The sequence below is a fragment of the Biomphalaria glabrata genome, chromosome 10 (assembly GCF_947242115.1).
Source record: "Biomphalaria glabrata chromosome 10, xgBioGlab47.1, whole genome shotgun sequence".
NCBI classification, from domain to species: domain Eukaryota; kingdom Metazoa; phylum Mollusca; class Gastropoda; family Planorbidae; genus Biomphalaria; species Biomphalaria glabrata.
Genome location: NC_074720.1, coordinates 9,694,148 through 9,712,046, shown reverse-complemented (window position 1 = coordinate 9,712,046; position 17,899 = coordinate 9,694,148). Strand labels below are relative to the sequence as shown.

Sequence of the window (17,899 nt, the reverse complement as noted above, 5' to 3'; positions counted from 1 at the left end):
CCTAGTTGGAGTTGAATTTTGTTTACATGTCTTTAATTTATGTATTCATATTTTATGTCTACCACACTATACACATACCAACTAATTATACCTAGTGACAATTAAAACATAATGCTTGACATAACGTTTTGCCCACTGAAATGTGTGACATAAATATGGTGGCCTCCTGAGGGATCTCGAGTTCCAATCACCATGTCACTACGTTGATTCGAGATTAAGCACGGAAACCCTTTGCCTAAACCTCCTCCACCACTACACGGCCACAAAAGGGATCGGACAAGCTCGGTCCCTGTTAAGGCTGATGACGTTTGATGTCAAAGGTCAATGTCGGACAAGAGTACACCCATCTCATGTTGTAGAGAGAGACACATGCTATACCAAAGCAATAAAAAAAAGATTTCATAATCCAACATTAATAGTAACAAACACAATAATTAACAAAACAAAGTGTGCATGATGGAAAAGACATAAAGCAACAGATCATAAAAACGTAATTTTTAATTATAAAGCTTATATCAACTCATTCTGTTTGTCTGGTAAAAAGTTTGTACACGTTATTTCTCCCACACCCAATCTCGGATCAAGCTGAAATTTGGCATAGGTATTTGTTTTACCTGACAACACAAGGATATTAAAAAAAAACTAACCGATTAGTTAATTAACTATTAGTAATTAATTATTTTGTTTGACTTCTATAACAAGGGCAAGAAATTGTACTTAACTGAAGTGGTGTAAGCCGAATTAGACCCCTTTATATGATGCCACTCTAAATTGCAACAAACAATAAATACTTATACAATCCTCTTAAGTATTTCACTAGCAGAGTGGCTTGCACTTCTGCCCGAGGAGGCGCCAGTCACGAGTTTTCTTTTTTTTTTTATGTAAATGCTTTTAAAATCCAATTATTGTAAAACCCACCCATATATCCCTTTCATCTCCTTCCCCCATTTCCCATTTTCCTGACGGTGATAAGTGATAGGACCACACCGTATTGAGAAAGCTAAAGCAGGAAATAGCGCTAAACAAAAACAATTGGTAAAAGATTATTAATCGCAATATTATGTATTCTTGTTAGTCAACTACCAATTTAATTACACAACTGATCCAAACTAATTGATATAGTTACACTTCGTATAACCATTGTTGCTTTGTATCTGAAAGTATTTTTTAATGTTTCTCATTTTATTATTTATATTTAAAAATATGTAATTGTCGAATTTTCTTCCTATAGTTTATAGAATATTTAACATTAATATTTTTAATGTAGACTAGAATAGATTTAAATGAATACAATAACTTAATTCTACTCCCACGCAGTGAATCTCAGTCATTGTAGAAACTATTATAGATGCGGAGTAAAAACAAATAAATGAATGCATATATGTGTGGGTGTCTTGTGACACACGGGCCCTGGTTCAGGTCCTGGTTAAGGCTCATGACGTTTGATGTCAAAGGTCAATGTCTCGGTGTACTCTTGAAACCACAGTGGACTGATATCTATTGATGTGGCTAGAAGAGAAGCTTAGCAAAGATATGAGAGAGAGAGACAGACAGTGAGGCCGCGTGAAAGAAGGTGTGAGTGAAGCGAAGAACATAGAAGAGAAAGTAAAGGAGCACGGCTGGCCCTGACTATTTCGGGGCCCTATGCAAAACGAATTGGGAGGGGCCCACTTTGAGTAAGGATAAGGTTAATAAGTTAAAATTAAGATTTTTATTAGAAGCTAAATTCGTCTTTGTATTTTATTCATTCTGTACTACGTACAAAATCACGAACAAATCTAAAAATATCGCTTTTTAATTTTTTTTTAAAGAGATAGAGATACATTTACATATATTTATATACCAGTGACTGTAATAGTAAAAAAAAAAGGCCTGCCCTGAAAAGGAGAAGAAAGAGAAAGCTAGACAGACACGGTAAGAGTTAGAGTTTAAAACAAAAGATGGAGAAACAAAGGAGAAATAAGGAAAAAAGAGTTTTAGGTTCAAGACAATGAAAAGAAAGACGAGAGAGAGAGAGAGATGGAGAAAGAGAGAGAGAAAGAGAGAGAGAGAGAGAGAGAGAAAGAGAGTAATCTATAGTTGGTGTATTAAATAAATAAAAAGAAACGAAAAACAGCTAAATTTTAATTAATAACACACATTTTTATAAATTACTTTTTGGTGCCATCTGGTACATGCACATTTCGTCAAATAATGGATTTTCCTTCTAAGAAAAAAAAAGGTGTAGGCATTATCCTGTTAGTTAAAGATTGATCAAGCCAACAATTGGACCGGATGTACCTTCTTTCTCAAAGATATTTGACCTAACAACATTTTCAACTTTGTGAACTTCTTAGGTACCAGGTCAAGGTTTCTGGTCATTTCATCCCCAGTCACTTCATTCCCGGTCACTACATTCTCAATTTCATCTTTGGTCACTTCTTTCTCGGTCATTTCAATTCCGATAATTTCATCCCCAATTAAATATTTTTAACCTAGTCATTATGTAATTGTACTGTTAACGAACATGTTACGTAATATATAAATATCGGAATTCTGTATGCGCGCTGGACTGTCGTTCGGACTTGTCGATGGTCCCGGGTTCTTACCTTTCCCGCTGCCAATGACCATCTTCATGAGGAAGGTTCGAACTAGCCAGTAGATTATCAGTCTACTCTGAAGGATCATCCAAAATATGTGACATATTTTACAAACATTTACAAAGATGAAATGACCGTTATCCAAAAAGGATCACTCTTTCCTTATTGTTATTTTTCTAAGATAATATAATGTTTTTGAGTTCTTCATATAAAATAAGAAATGAAAGTAATATTGACAAGTCTAACGATTCTATTTAAAAGTTATTTTTAAAAAGAGCATGATTAAGCTTCTTAATGCTGTAAGTTTACTCAGAGGACTAGTTAAGAGAATAGTTTAATGTGTACTTAGGTCTATTTTATATGACACATTAGCTAAACAAATTTGACAGCGTTCGAGTTTTAGAATTTGAAGATTACTGGGTCTGAAACATGGAAAAAAAGTACAGACCTTTATCAACAGATGTATCTTGAAAATACATTGGTGTCGAAAAGTAGAAAGCACAAATCTTTAGTAGATGTGCGACAGAGAAATAGAAAGAACTTAGAAAGTGGAGATGGATTGGTCATATCCTCAGAAAAGATGTCAGCAGCCCAGCTGGACAGACACTAGAATGGTACCCCTTGGGCACAAGACGCAGATGAAGACCAAAAAAGAACGTAGCGACGCAGTGTACTAGATGAAGCTGAGAGGAGAAGGTCGCGAAGGGACTAAAAGACTAGCAAGAGACCGTTAGGATTTTGTGTGTTTTTTTCACAGGCCGTATGTTCCACAAGGAACACACGAGAGGGATGATGATGATGATTATGCTTGAACTTTAGAAGCCCTGCGAATGACTGATGTACATCTATACCATTTGTTTTAGCACAGATAAAAGAGCAATGTCTCAGCTTCCGATCTTAGGCAGAAAAGTTGCAACTCATCTTACTCTGTGACCACTTTTTAACGAGGTTGTCAAATAACCAGCACAACGACCGCTCAAGTTACTTACTATGACTTCGGTGCACTTGGCGGCAAGCTGTCTTCACAAAGATCTGTCACTGGTAATGTCTGAAGCCTCTCCCCAACTGGTGTCCACTGTTCTGTGGTTCTCCATGAAGGTATGACGCCAAGATATACGAGGACGTCCCTGTTTGCGCGTTTTACATATTGCCCTTCATATCACCTCAGCTAATCCTTACGTTGCACTTAATATAGTTCAAAGAAATGCCTTGTAGTCTCATGTAAGCCCCAAATCTCCATATAAAAAAAAAATCCCTATTCTGGTTCAACTCCTAGAACTCATTCCATCTGACTGTGGAGCCCTATTTTGGAGAGACACTCCCGTCCACAAGTTGGCTTTCGTTTTTGTGGTAGAGGAGCTGGCTTTTCTTCCAGACCTGACATTCTTTCCTTTTTTTCTGTCCATAGCTTTTCTGGTCACCATCTCTCTCCACATAGTGCCGTCTAGGGCCCAAGGGCTATGTCTACCCAATGGTCAGTCTCATTTTTCACTGTTTTGAGGCCCCTTTTTTTTTACATCCACGTTACAGAAGTTTTTCTTGAACCAGGCGGGAGTTGCCAGTAAAGAATGACTTTCGGGATGCGATTGTCCTCCATCCAGAGAGCATGACCGAGCCAGAGCAGGCGGCGTTGTATGAGGACTGTAAAGATGCGTTTGTTTGGTATCAAATATGTTAAATAACTTCTAAATTATTAAGAGATATAGTTGCATGCGGAGTTTTTTCCACTAGATAGGCTTTTATTTTAAAGCATTTTTTTATATTTTGTTTGTAATTGTCATCTCTTTATAAAGATAAATTTCATAGGCCAGTGTGTATAACATTCACTATGTGACGACAAAACATTACTGGGTGTAGGTATGGGGCGTGAATTAGCGCCACTTGGGCTGACAACATCGCTAGTCTTCTAGTAATACGGCGCTCCATTTAAGTGGCACTCCCCCACACACCCGCCCTAATTTCGTTGGCATTCACGGCGTCACACAAAGTAAACAGGGGAATAAAAAAAAAAAGAATTTGCTTCCCTTCGTAATCGTATCGGGACAAACGCCTTACAGTTTAAACTTTAAAATCATCAATTCATCTTTAGCGTTGCATGGAAATAGCTTGAGGTTGGACATTTGTGGTAGACCTAAGCAATAGGTTCAATAGAGATCTATAGTGTGTTCTCTGACAGTAGTTAGTGCATAAAAGTGTTACACTTAGTGTGTGTTTCAAGCCCAGTCAATCACATTTCTTCGGTATTTAAATTGTGTTACGGTTCATTGGAAGATACGCGCAGTCCCACGTTATGAGAGAATTAATTTATGCTAAGCATCAAAGTATTAAGTAATTACTTAACGAGTGACTACTTTTAGGAAATGACGCACATTTTGTCTGTCGTTTTTATTTTCTTGACTTAAAATTGAAAGTCTGGAGCAGGTCTACAATGGGTACAGAAAATAATAAAAGGAGGCTGTACCAGTAGAAGATTTTCCAAACAACCTCAACCCCACCCCCGCGTCTCTGATACAATGTAAGAGAGTCTAGAGGTCGTGCAAAAAGTCCTGGGATCTATTTTATAGGCTAGGATATAACATCTGTCCCCCCAAAGAAAGAATTTCCTTCTTCACTCAAAAGTTTTGGATTTAATTAAAAGAATAGCTGGTAGAGTACGAAGCCCAACGCTGAACAAAAGTGATGTGAGTCAACTAAATAATAGTACTGAAGTCGGTTTATGTCTGTACATTGAGAGATAGAGCTCTTATGTTGTCTGTAATTCGGTTCAACCTTTTACAGAAGTCACTTGAGTCCTCGATTTAGTTACAGCTTATTCTGCCCATTGTATGATATGATGATCATTAAATAATAATAATGAGAACGATGATGATGATGAAGATTACAAAATAATGACGATGATAATGATTAATAAATAATAATGATGATGATGATTAAAAAATAATGATGATGATAATGATTAAAATAATGATGATGATGATGATGATTAATAAATAATTTTGATGATGATGATTTATAAATAATGATGATGATGAAGATTACAAAATAATGATGATGATAATGATTAAAAATATTGATGATCATGATGATGATGATTAATAAATAATTTTGATGATGATAATTTATTAATAATGATGATGATGAAGATTACAAAATAATGATGATGATAATAATTAATAAATAATGATGATGATTAAAAATAATGATGATGATAATGATTAAAAATAATGATGATGAAGATGATGATTAATAAATAATGATGATGATTAATAAATAATGATAATGATGATGATGATTAATAAAAAATGAGAATGATTATGATGATTAATAAATAATGATGATGATGATGATGATGATTAATAAAAAAATGAGAATGATGATGATTAATAAATAATGATGATGATAATTAATACAAAATAATGATAATGATTAATAAATAATGACTACGATAATGATTAATACATAATGATGATGATCACGATTAAGAAATGATACTGAAATAAATGAGCAGTCCACCAAGACAGTTCTACAAATAGATTGAATACCTGTGATAGGTCAAAGAGAAAGATGACAACCCTTTTAACAAGAAGCAGATGCGGACTCGTTTGCTCACTAAAATATCTTGTATTTGTAAGCACGCTTATATTTACTTTCTATATTGAGCTAATATGGGCGCAGTAAGAGATACTACAGAAAAACTAAAAAGATATATAACGTTTTATAAGGGCCGGATTTAAGGAAGGGCATTCGGGGCTACAGCCCTGTAACCTCCAGGGCCTACACAAAATTTCGACGGGTCTGAAACTTTTTTTTTCCTAACATTTGTTTTGCCGCATATTTTTACGACTGACAAAAATGTCGTGATTTAAGAAGTGTACGACTGTTGCATGCTGGGAATACGACAATATGCCTACAAAGGAACTTATCCTCCACAAACTAAAAAATATACACTTGTTCAAACTAAAATATGCATATTAGATATCTTTTCAAAAGATAAATGAGATTCAGTTTACAAGGACTCTTTTTATTTTTTTTTTCTAAAATATATCATGCTTTTAGAGATAGTCATTTATAAGTGAATCTTTATTAAAGCTTTTAAAAATTGTAGGAACCTCCACCAAAAATCCTGCCCCGGAACCTCCACATTCCTCAATCCGGCCCTGCGTTTCTTTTCGTCATCAAATACATTGCTTTTATTTCTATTGGTGTTCACATTATCAACAGCAAGTTAATTGTGTTCAAAAATTATTTCTTTGTGCATAAAGACTTGAAAGACTAAATTAATATATTTTTTTTTATAAGGTGTAAGAGTGAATCATTAAAAGCTCAGTGTCCTAATTGACACGCTCAGTGGTCTCCCCTCCCGCTCCTACAGCGAGTGCAAATAAGATCCAGGACAAATACTGAGACGAGACGGAGAGGGGAGATCCTTTGAAATATTACCATATGAAAGACGTTTGATGATGACTTTCATATTCACGTGAAGCCACAAAGTTCTGCAGTTTTGTAAGGATGGAGCAAGGTGGAAGTGGTTGTGTTTGATAAAGACAGGGGGGGGAGTGGGGTTGCAGTTGGAACTGAGAGAGGGGACCCGCGCACAATGAATGGTTAGGTAAAGTTGGTGTAGGTTGTCGAGGTGGTGGCGGGTACGTGGGGGGTTGGACAATCGTACCCTAGGTGTGTGCATGTGTGGGTGTGGCACGTTTCTATAAGTGGGGCTACCAAACGGAGTGATAACTTGAATAAAACACACTCTTCAGAAATTGTCCGAATTTAAGCTCAAACTTGAAACTCAAATCATTAAAACTTGTTATTTCAATAGGAAGCTAAGAGACACCCCAAAGTAAGAAACAAACCAAGAGATGAACAATTACGTACTATAACAGATTACATCTATACGTAAGGGACATAGTACTACTTCCATATCATTAACTACATAGTATTGTGCTGTAGATAAAATGGTATCAGTCTTTGCGTAACTTCTTTTTATATATCGAGACAGCTTTTCAAAAAACAATTTCTCCAAGGAAAAAAAAAGGTAATTTTTTTTGTTATTTTAAAAGTAACATAGATTTATTTAGTGTTTTTATTTCATTTGTTTCAATGGAATTAATACATGCGATTTTTTAAAAGTTTTCATTGTTTAGTGCCATTAGAGAATAAAATGGGTTATCTGAATCAGCCAGGAAAAACTGATGACTTAACAGAGTTTAGGTCGTTGATTAACAAGCATGACTAGATTGACCTAGGGACATGAATACGACGTAATCATCTTCTTTATTGAAGTAACGTCAGTATTTTATAAGATAAGATATACAAAGTATTGAGCAGTTTATCCCATGACAATTTGGGTAAATGTATGTATAATGAACATATCAACTTTTCATTTCGCTTCGTCTAACAGAGCAGAACAGATAATAGCTGGAATTTTAAGGCTACTTTTTAACTGACTTTGGTGAAGTTTTAAACAGACATCTGAAATACGATAATTCCTTTGATGGGTAATAGCTATGGTTGAAGATTTCATCTAATAAATGGACAATTATAATCTTTCTCGTTTTTTTTCCTTCCAGGATATCAAAATGATGAAATATTTTGCTGTTTTATGCCTTCTTTGCGTTCTGCCAAAGTCTTCACATCAAGGTCAGTCTTATCAAACTATTTTCTACTGAGATAATACAAAAAAAAACTGGTCTTATACCATAGTACTAAATATGATCAATTTAAGATTTTTTAAAAGACAGTTTTAAGAAATAGTCTCAATCTATGTTTAGAAAAAGTAACACAAATGATTTTCAGACTAGTGCAAATCTTAACCTGAATGACAAAATTGGGAATTTTCTGCTGTCATTATGATAGGCTTGTTTTGGTAAAAATCTCTCCAAATCTTTTTCATATCATTTACCAAGTTTGTCTACAGTTTCTCATAAATCTTGTCCACGTTTCTCCATATTTTATTTCTAAACCTGATTTTTAAACTCACAGTGTAAACAAAGTGCGTATCCTATACTCTTAAGCGAGCAAGTTTTGTATGTATGTATGTATATATATATTTATATATATATATATATATAATATATGTATAAATATATATATATATATATATATAAATTTTATTTCGAAAACGGCTCTAACGATTTTCTTTAAAATTGCATGGTACGTGCATATTGGTGAGAAATAAAAAATCTCCACTCATTGGCCACATCGGGAAAACTCGAGGTCGACCGTTATATCGCTTTGAAAATGTCTCATTATCGAAAAATTAATTTTGGCTAGAATATTTTATGAATGAAATTTTCTATGTGACGTCAAACGAAAAAAAACAACTTGACACCGCTTGCGTCACTAGGCTCACAGTGGTACACTAAGTTTTAATGAATCAATTGGACTAATTAAACATTTGCGCACCATCTTATTGTAGATTGATCTTTTATGAAACTATGTAAGAAAATTAATGGAATTCAATTTGTCGATATTAGTTATTGTGTTTTAAAGGCTTTATAAATGTTTACATTTAAATTGCGTAGACCCGTAGGTAGATTTTAGTTTTAGAATTATTGCTATGTGTTCAAGCTTCGAAGTCTACTTTACCATATCAAAACAAAGGAAATGGTCATAACACAGCTTCTCTACGCCTTACTTGCACACACTGAACATGATACCCAGGGCCGGTCCTAACATTTGCGGGGCCCTATGTGAAATGGATTGCACGCGGCCCAGTCAGGGTAGGAATAAGGATAATAAGTGAAAATTAAGATTTTGTATCAGAAAATAAATTCGTCTTTGCATTACATTTTTATTAAATGAAAGCTGACAATGCCGTTTTTATCACGCGTAGGATTGGCGTTTACCTTATTGATTGACACCCCAAAAGGACAATTTTGTCTATTTTAAGGACATTTTTATGAGTTTTATGAGATGTCCAGCAGCTCCCTAAAAACAAGGAGACCACGGGAACCCTATTATAAGTTATAATGGTTTAATTTAATAATTTATACCTAGAATAAGAGCGGGGCTTATGAAAGTTGGGGGCCCACTGCGGCCGCATAGGTTGCAGTTGCCTAATGCCGACCTTGATGATATCCTGATCGCGGTCAACGAATTTTCATTACGCTGCCGCCTCTTTTGGTTTACTTATAAACCTCGGTAAAACGGAAGTCATGTTCCGGAAGTCAATCAATAAAACCTACTCAACACAATGATCACCGCGAATAGTCGTGGTAGACAACTTCACATATCTGGGAAGCATTGTATCAAATGACGCATTGCTTTAAAGGGAGGTTGATATGTGATCAGGGATAGTCGTGCTTTTGGACGCCTCAAAGCGAGAGTGTGGCGAAATAAATCGCTCCGCCTGTCTACAAAAATCAGTGCCAATCAAGCAGTGGTTCTCTCAACCCCACTTTTGTGGATCTGAGACATGAGTACTTTATAGAAAGCAACTAAGACTTCTTGAACGGCTTCACCAAAGATATTTGCACACCATCATGGACATACGGTGGCAAGACCACACTACAAACAGCTATATTCTCGCGAAAGGGTATTTATCCCGTATGGGGAACGAACATAAGCCAAAGGCAATCTCTTTTTGAGTGAGCTGAAAGGTGGTCGGCAAATGACGCTTCTTTAGAATACTAACGCGATGTTTTTAAGACTCTTAGGGAAAAATGCGCTATTTTACTTTGTTACAAGGTGCACGTTGAATCCTATAACGTAGAGATTTTCCATAACTTGATGCTACGTACAAAAGCCATGATGAATATAGTAATTAAAATATTAAATCTAAGAACGTAACCATTTTAGAAGTTACACTGCAAAGACTTTCTCCCAAGCCAATAATAGCCCAATAGTTTTACGCAAAAGATGCAATGTAAAACGTTACGGCGTGAGCTGTGGTTTTCTACACTGTTGGGGGAAATTAAGAGACTTTCTATTCTAATCGCCATATACAATTACATTGAGAACTAACAGAACGAAAAAGCAACTTCTCAGATTAATAGTATTTACCCGATCGCACATTTTCGTAATTACAAAAATATTCCCAAAATGACTTCGGCTATATAATATTCATTAACAAATTATTCATCTGAGCGAGGCTCGGTCACCTGGTACTTATTGTAATTAACATTAACTTCTAAAGCCACTATAAATGTAATGAAATACAATAACATTTGTTTTCTTATTTTACCATCTGGTTTCCTTTTTGAGATTTCCTGTGTGAGAAAAAAATGCAGGCAGCTTTATGACGTGATCATCTTTAAAACCTTACATGTTAAAAACAGTCGGGGCTTAATTTATTTCATGACATAATAATAATAATAATAATAATAATAATAATAATAATGATAATAATAATAATGGGGATTTTCTTAGAGTCTTAAGATTGCTAAGGAGTGCAGAATTTAACTAGCTACGCAGTCCCAGCTGTGACCTACATATTCTGCTAATTTCAGCGCAGACATAAACCGTTGTCCGGTGGTCAACATAGGTTCTTTTTTTTTCGCCGTTTACGTCTAATATAACATAGCATGCAGAGGCGTAGCTAGAGGGGAGGGAGGGGGAATTTTAAAATCCCCCGGTCTCCCGTTGAGTAGGGCCCCCAAATTAGTGGGGTTTTTTTTACATTAAATATTAAATATTAGGCAAAATGAAGAGGCCCCCAAAGAGGTCAAGCCCCCGGGACCCCAAATGGTGGCGAATTCCTAGCTACGCCACTGATAACATAGCGCGAATGGCTCAGAATGCTAAAAAAAAAAAAAGATCAAACATTAATATTTGACCAAAGCGAGGATAAAAGTGCATCACTTTAAAAAGTATTCGAAAAACATCCTAAAGGTATTTCCAGGATATTAAAATTTCACTTCCTGCCGTACTTCATAGTGAAACATTATCCTAGATTTAAATAGATTACCATAACAAACACATTGACCTTCTTCACGCAAAGACAGAATCTTCTTCAACTTTTGTTTTGTGCATAGAGAATACAACGTTTCTGTGATGAGATGAACTCTTCATCCACGGCGTGTTTCGTTTAAAATAATTTTATATTCGCAAAAATAATTTTAAATTCGTAATCTTATCAGCTTCTCTTTTCAACGATCTCTACACTGCAGTAAATGGACCTGAGACATTCTTTTGAGAATTAAATTTTAACATTAAAAAAAAAAAAAAATTGCAATTTTATCTATTTTTTCTTTGTTTGTTAAGTTTTATTCCCCCTTATAATTATACTCTATATCACTATATAAGCGTTATGGTCAGAATGCTCATAGCGCTCTGGTCTGTTTACCTTCAAATGGTAGAAGATATATTGGAGAAGTGTTACTGTTAAATCTACCCTTAAACATTTAGCTAACACAGCCGTCTATTAAAATTACCACCCATTTTAAATAATAGGTGGGCGATTCTTTTTTTCTTCTGTAAATTTAGCTTCTTGACCTTTATAAATGTTTGTATAAAACGCATAAAGATAATCCTTTCAATATGTTTTTGGTTGTAGTTATAAAGTTATCGGGGTTCTTAATTCGCTCTACGTGAGTTTACTGATATTGCTTTAATATATATATCAATATATATATATATATCTCGTGGTAGTACGTACCAGTGGCGTAGCTACCAATGTGCGGGTGGTGCGGGCCGCACAGGGCACCACGTGGAGAGGGGCACCAAAATTCCCCCAGTGTGTATTAATTTCCTATTTCCCTGAGCTTTCAGTAAAAAAGGACTAATTGTATGGACACGAACAAACATAAACTACTGTATTTTAAACATGAATTAACGATTAACTATAAACTATGTCGCTATTTTGTTTTATCTCCTTGACTATTTCTTCCATACAATGTAAGCTATAGAACAGTTTGAATCTAATTTACTAGATTTATTTCGGACACACGGTGCATGTTGTTACTACACTGATCAATGCTCTGTAATATAAAGAAGAAGTAGAAGATAGGCCAACCTTTTTTTACTTCATTGTTTAGTCCACTGGTTTAATCTAGATATTGAGTTTACAAATATATTTCTAAACTCTAGCTCTAAACAATTGTCTTAGTTTATTCATTTCTTTATGATTCTTTATAGTTTAATTTTGGAAATAATTCTATTGTAATGTCTATATTTTTAAATAAGCTAACCTTTGTTTTCTACGAGTTTTTTTTTTTTAACTAACTAGTTAATTTTAATACTGTAACGTAAACAAAATGATGAACAGTGCTCAAGACTGACTAGTCTGGCTGGCGCCTCAAAACCCTTTTAAGCTCAGACGGAGAAATCGGCATCTCTGGTTCTGTCCGGTCTGGGTAGACTATAAGGGCCCTATACCCAGATCTATCGGAGTCCCTCATTACCCACCCATCGGTATAACAGAAAATGGCATCTGATGGGTAGGACTTAAGTGTAGCGGATGCCAAATTTTGGAGTATGGCAGGTGTTAATCGCCTCTTGGTGGCTCCCTCTTGCCCTATGAGGGACATGCTTATTTGTCGGGCCGGCATTCTCCTCCACGGAGGGCAAGTACTAATTCTTCTAATTGGGATTCTGTCAGTGGAGAGTCCAGCTGATTTTGACAAATTGGCCGCAATGAGGAGGAACGATCGCATTTTTATGCGGTTCCTCTCTCTCCACTGTTGCACTAATATTGAGGTGGGTAGCCTAGAGTCGCCCCTTTTATAGCGCTCATAGGCTGTAAGTACCACCCTTTCCCTCCTTAAATGTAAAGGGGCCACGTTTGTTAAGATTTCAGAAGCATTTGTTGGGCTTGTCCGAAAGGTGCCACAAATGAACCTTAGTGCCTGTGATTGTACTCGGTCGAGTGATTCGAGGGCAGTTTTACAAGCATATACTTGAACTGTATAGCTGTACTCAATTTGTGATCTGACTGCCCCTAAGTACAATGTGCGTAGCATGTAAGCTTTGGCGCCCCACTTTGTGCTGGCCAGCTTTCTTAGTAACGCTAACTTCTCCGAGGCTTTTCTTTCAACTTCCTGGACGTGCTGGAACATTGACAACTTTCTATCCAGGATCACCCCTAGATATTTGGCGTGTTTTCACGTTGGAGTCGCAGCCCACCGAGTTGAAGCTCGAATGGAGCCTTAAGAATGTCGATCCATAGGCTGAACAGGGATCAGGTCGTTTTGGCAACGTTTATCTGAATCTGTTATTTGTCGCAATACGAGGAGATGGTTAGGAGGTCTGCTTGTAATGCCGCCTGTATTTGGTCGGCTTTCTTGCCGGTTGACCAGAGGACAATGTCATCCGCATCAAGCAGTTTCTTTGACCGCAGTAAGGCGCGTTTCTTAAATTTCTTAAGTCTAAAGAAGCCTCGAGACAATTTCAAGTCACATCATTGCCAGAGTCCACCGACTATAGGCGAGCTGTTAATGGGTATGAATTAACTGAACAATTAAAAAAAAGCAACAAAGCAAGATGAGACGGTTATCATTGAATCCAGAAAAAAATGATGAGGCCGACATCGTGAAAAGAAGAAAATACTTCAATACCGCAGGTTCTAGAGACTTAAGGACAGCACACAAGCATGTCCTCAAAAATTCACACTGAAGAAGCTGAACCATCAGACAGTGTAAACAATACAGAAAGCAGGATAATAAACTCTAGACTGAACGACATTGGAGACAGGCCTGATGTCATCACAGATAATATTCGCATACACCTTCTCACTCAAGGATCTGAAACAGTTCAGCGTATGGACAGTCAATTCAGAGAGGCGTATAAACATCAAGAATCAGCAAAAGGAAAGGCTAGAAAGGCTTTCAAAGGCTTGGTTTTTCCGGCAAATGTCAAACGGCGAGAAAGTTCTTAGAAAGTGGATGTGTTATTCGCCAAAAAAAAAGAATCCTTATTTTGCTTCCCCTGCACACTCTTCTCAACAAGATCAAGTACCAAATCTTCATCTAAATCCAAAGATGGATTCAAAGAGTGGTGGAGGTTATCCACGAAAATAGAAAGACATGAGACCAGCAGAGCTCACATTGTCATCGCTTGCTTGGAAGGAACTTGAAGTAAGCCTGAGAGTAGGGAACAATATTGACAACAAGGCCCAAGATTTGATTATACAAGAGACGAAAACCTGGATAGTTAGTAAAATTACTTTCAAAGTACGATCCACTCTTGAGGGAGCATGTGCTTCGAACTAAGCTTTGTTCCAGACCGAATACATACATGTCTCCACAAATACAAAATGAATTTATTACAATATTGGGGGATCACGCTGTTGACTTCAAAGACACAAAGGACACGCATGCTGCTGGAATCGCTGATATGATTATAGAGAAATTGCGTTTGGATGGCTTAGACATAATGGACTGCAGGGGTCAAGGCTATGATAATGCTGCGGTCATGAAAGAATTAACAATATTTGATTAATGAATATATATTATTTTGAAAAAAAAAGTAAGGTTTTGCAATGTTATTAATTAGTTAGTTAGTTGGTTTTTTTTTTTTTTTTTTTTGGGGGGGGGGGGGGCATCAAGATGAGGTACCGCACCAGGCATCATATACTCTAGCTACGCCACTGGTACGTACCTAGTTAGAAACTATAAAGTCTTACATATCTGAACATAAAGAATCTTTAAACGGTCAGAGATGTGTACACATAAAGCCTAAATCCACTCTAGCTAGGTATGACGAAACCCAAACTGAAGTGCAACAAACTATACATGTACATATAATTGTGAATTCAGCTATTACAACGATATATTACAACAGACGACATCACTACGTTTCTAAAAGGTACACGGGTATATTTAATAGTGACCACATTTTTTTTTAAAAGGAAGGAACTACAGAAACCCTTAGCTGCTACTAAAAGATGAATGGCGAAAGCCCTATATAGAAAAGGGGCGAGTCACTCGTTATTGAAGTTTAAACATTGACTCAAGCGTTGCCGTTCCTTTCGAGACCTGTACCTGTGTACTAAAGTAATTGCAACCACTTTTTGATAAGTGATGATTTTGAACATTATGTCATTTGTTGAAAACTCTTCAATTTTTTATTTAATGTAACAAAAATATGTTTTAACATTAACACTGGAAATAGTTTTAATTTCAATTTTTGATATAAACAATTCAATATCTGTGTTCGCAAAGCATTATGCAGATTGTATAGCACTGTTTACCTTATGTGCTTTTTACAAAGCTTATATCAACTCAATCGGTCTGTCTGGTCAAAAGTTTATACACGTGATTTCTCCGACACTCAATCTCGGATCAAGTTGAAATTTTGGACAATTATTTCTTTTACCTGACTACACAACAATCAATTTTAAAAATTAACCAATTATTTATATAACCAATTTGTTATTTTCACATCTAACTTCACATTCACTTTCACCTATCCTTTGGTCTGCTGGACCGCTGGGGCACCACACAGGGGCGTAGCTAGGAATTTGGGGTAGATTGACCTCTTTGGGGGCCCCCTGCATTTTGACATTAGACATCATGACATGAGATAATGTACTTAATAGATATATAAGCCTACATTCAAATGGGTACAGTATATCGATGATAATCGCTGGATCTATCTCAGCAGAATGAAGAGCTGCCAGGTTCAAAGAGTGATTATCATACTCCAGAATAAGAGATTTTCTATATGCTGGTGGTCGATTTAGATTCTCTTTTCGAGGTCTACGTCTGTCCTTGGCAGTGGATTTTCTTTTGTGTATTCCGCGGCCTTTATAAAAAAAAATCTCCAGCTGTCTCGTTCTGAAGCCGCCTGCAGTCAAATACCCTCTTCAATGTCAGCCTAAGCTGGTCTTTGAAGTGTTTCTGTGGGACATCTCTGTTACTTCTATCAGCTTCAGCTCACAAAAAAAAAAAAAATATTGCCTTCTGCAAACGCTCGTCCCCCGCATACGGGATAGTGCTTTCACCTGAATAAATGTCGTACCATAAGAAGTCCCGCTATACTCTATACTGTCCATACCGGCGTGTTCTGTATGGGGACTTAATAAACTTTTCTTTTCTAATCTCCATGTACATTGACATTTAGAACTAAAAGAGCACGAGAGCAACTTTTCTAATTGGGAGTCTTTACCCGATCCAAAATAAGTAAATATATTTCCTCAACAAATTATTCAAATGAGCGAGTCTCGGTCACCTGGTACTAACTATAAAACCTTCAACTAGTAAACAAAAGCCTTAAAAAGGGACTTAATGCAACATCACTACTTCTCCCCCTACCATACACATTTCATTTAATTTTATTAAGGATAGGTCACTCATTGAACACACACACATATATATATATATATATATATATATATATATATATATATATATATATATACTGCTCTTCTTTGCGTGGAAAGGGTGGAGAGATTCTCAGGCAGTAGCAGCGTTATTCGTAATATATAGATCCAGGCTCACGTTTTCAATTCAATCTTAAATCTGTCTAATCTGTAAGTCCGAGACCAGATGGCGGCCCATACACTATAGAAAGATTAATGTTGTGTCTCCATTTTTTACAAGGATGGTTTCAATTTTCAAATCTCAATATTTATGAACCAAAAATAAAATAGTGCGTCTATCAATCCCGTGTAGCAAGTGGTGTATTCTCCATAAGGACACGTTCGATCAATATATTACGTTGCCGGACGCAAGCGCCCGAAGAAAGAACGATAAACAGGGAACACCTACAGTGGCAAACACTGCCACGGTCTACACGAGTTGTTACCCTTTTCACTTGCCCCAATTCTGATGAAAACTGATACTTGGTATATAGACACGTGATTGACCTGAAGGAAAGTCTCTTTAAATTATAGCCCTTTTTCTTACATATATGTCGGGGTCACGTGAAATGACCGTCTCGAGTCAGACTGTGTTTGGGTGACCTATGTAGGTTTTTTTTTTGTGTGAGTGAGAGGGGCTAGAATTAATTGGACTAAAAATAACCCGCGATACTTTATTGCATTATGCCTGAAATATTTTCAGTGATTTGTGCTTCTTGATACAGTCGAACATTAATAATAGAACAACGAGTTAATTGAATCAGCCTCTTAAAAGGAGCGAATTCAAAGTACCGAAACCAAACATACTTTTCAAGTTGAATTTAGTTAATCGGAGTTATCGGACAACTAGTTAATTAGGCCAGCTTCTTAATCGGACCGAATCTTAAGTATCGAAAACCTAATCTATTATAAAGTCCAATCCAGTTAATCGGTTATTTAAAGCACAACGATAGAATCACATTATGGTCTGATTAACCGGATTTAACTCTACTAAGTTGTTGTTGTTTTTTTATAAGATTTTTTAAAATCTAAAAAAAAAAAGGCATTGTTTTAAAGACTCGCCCTAATCTAAACCTTTAAC

General features: G+C 36.1%; 1 protein-coding gene across 2 annotated transcripts in view; it reads left to right on the top strand.

Annotated features, from left to right (window-relative positions):
* The first annotated feature begins 7,209 nt into the window (after nt 1-7,209).
* LOC106059515 (collagen alpha-6(VI) chain-like) overlaps nt 7,210-17,899 on the top strand; it is a 66,562-nt gene continuing 55,872 nt past the window's right edge. For both annotated transcript variants that reach the window (XM_056044097.1, XM_056044096.1), the window contains exons 1-2: nt 7,210-7,614; nt 8,150-8,219. In XM_056044097.1, coding sequence (XP_055900072.1) covers nt 8,159-8,219 — 61 coding nt within the window. In that variant the 5' untranslated portion in view covers nt 7,210-7,614; nt 8,150-8,158. The remainder of the gene's footprint in view (nt 7,615-8,149; nt 8,220-17,899) is intronic.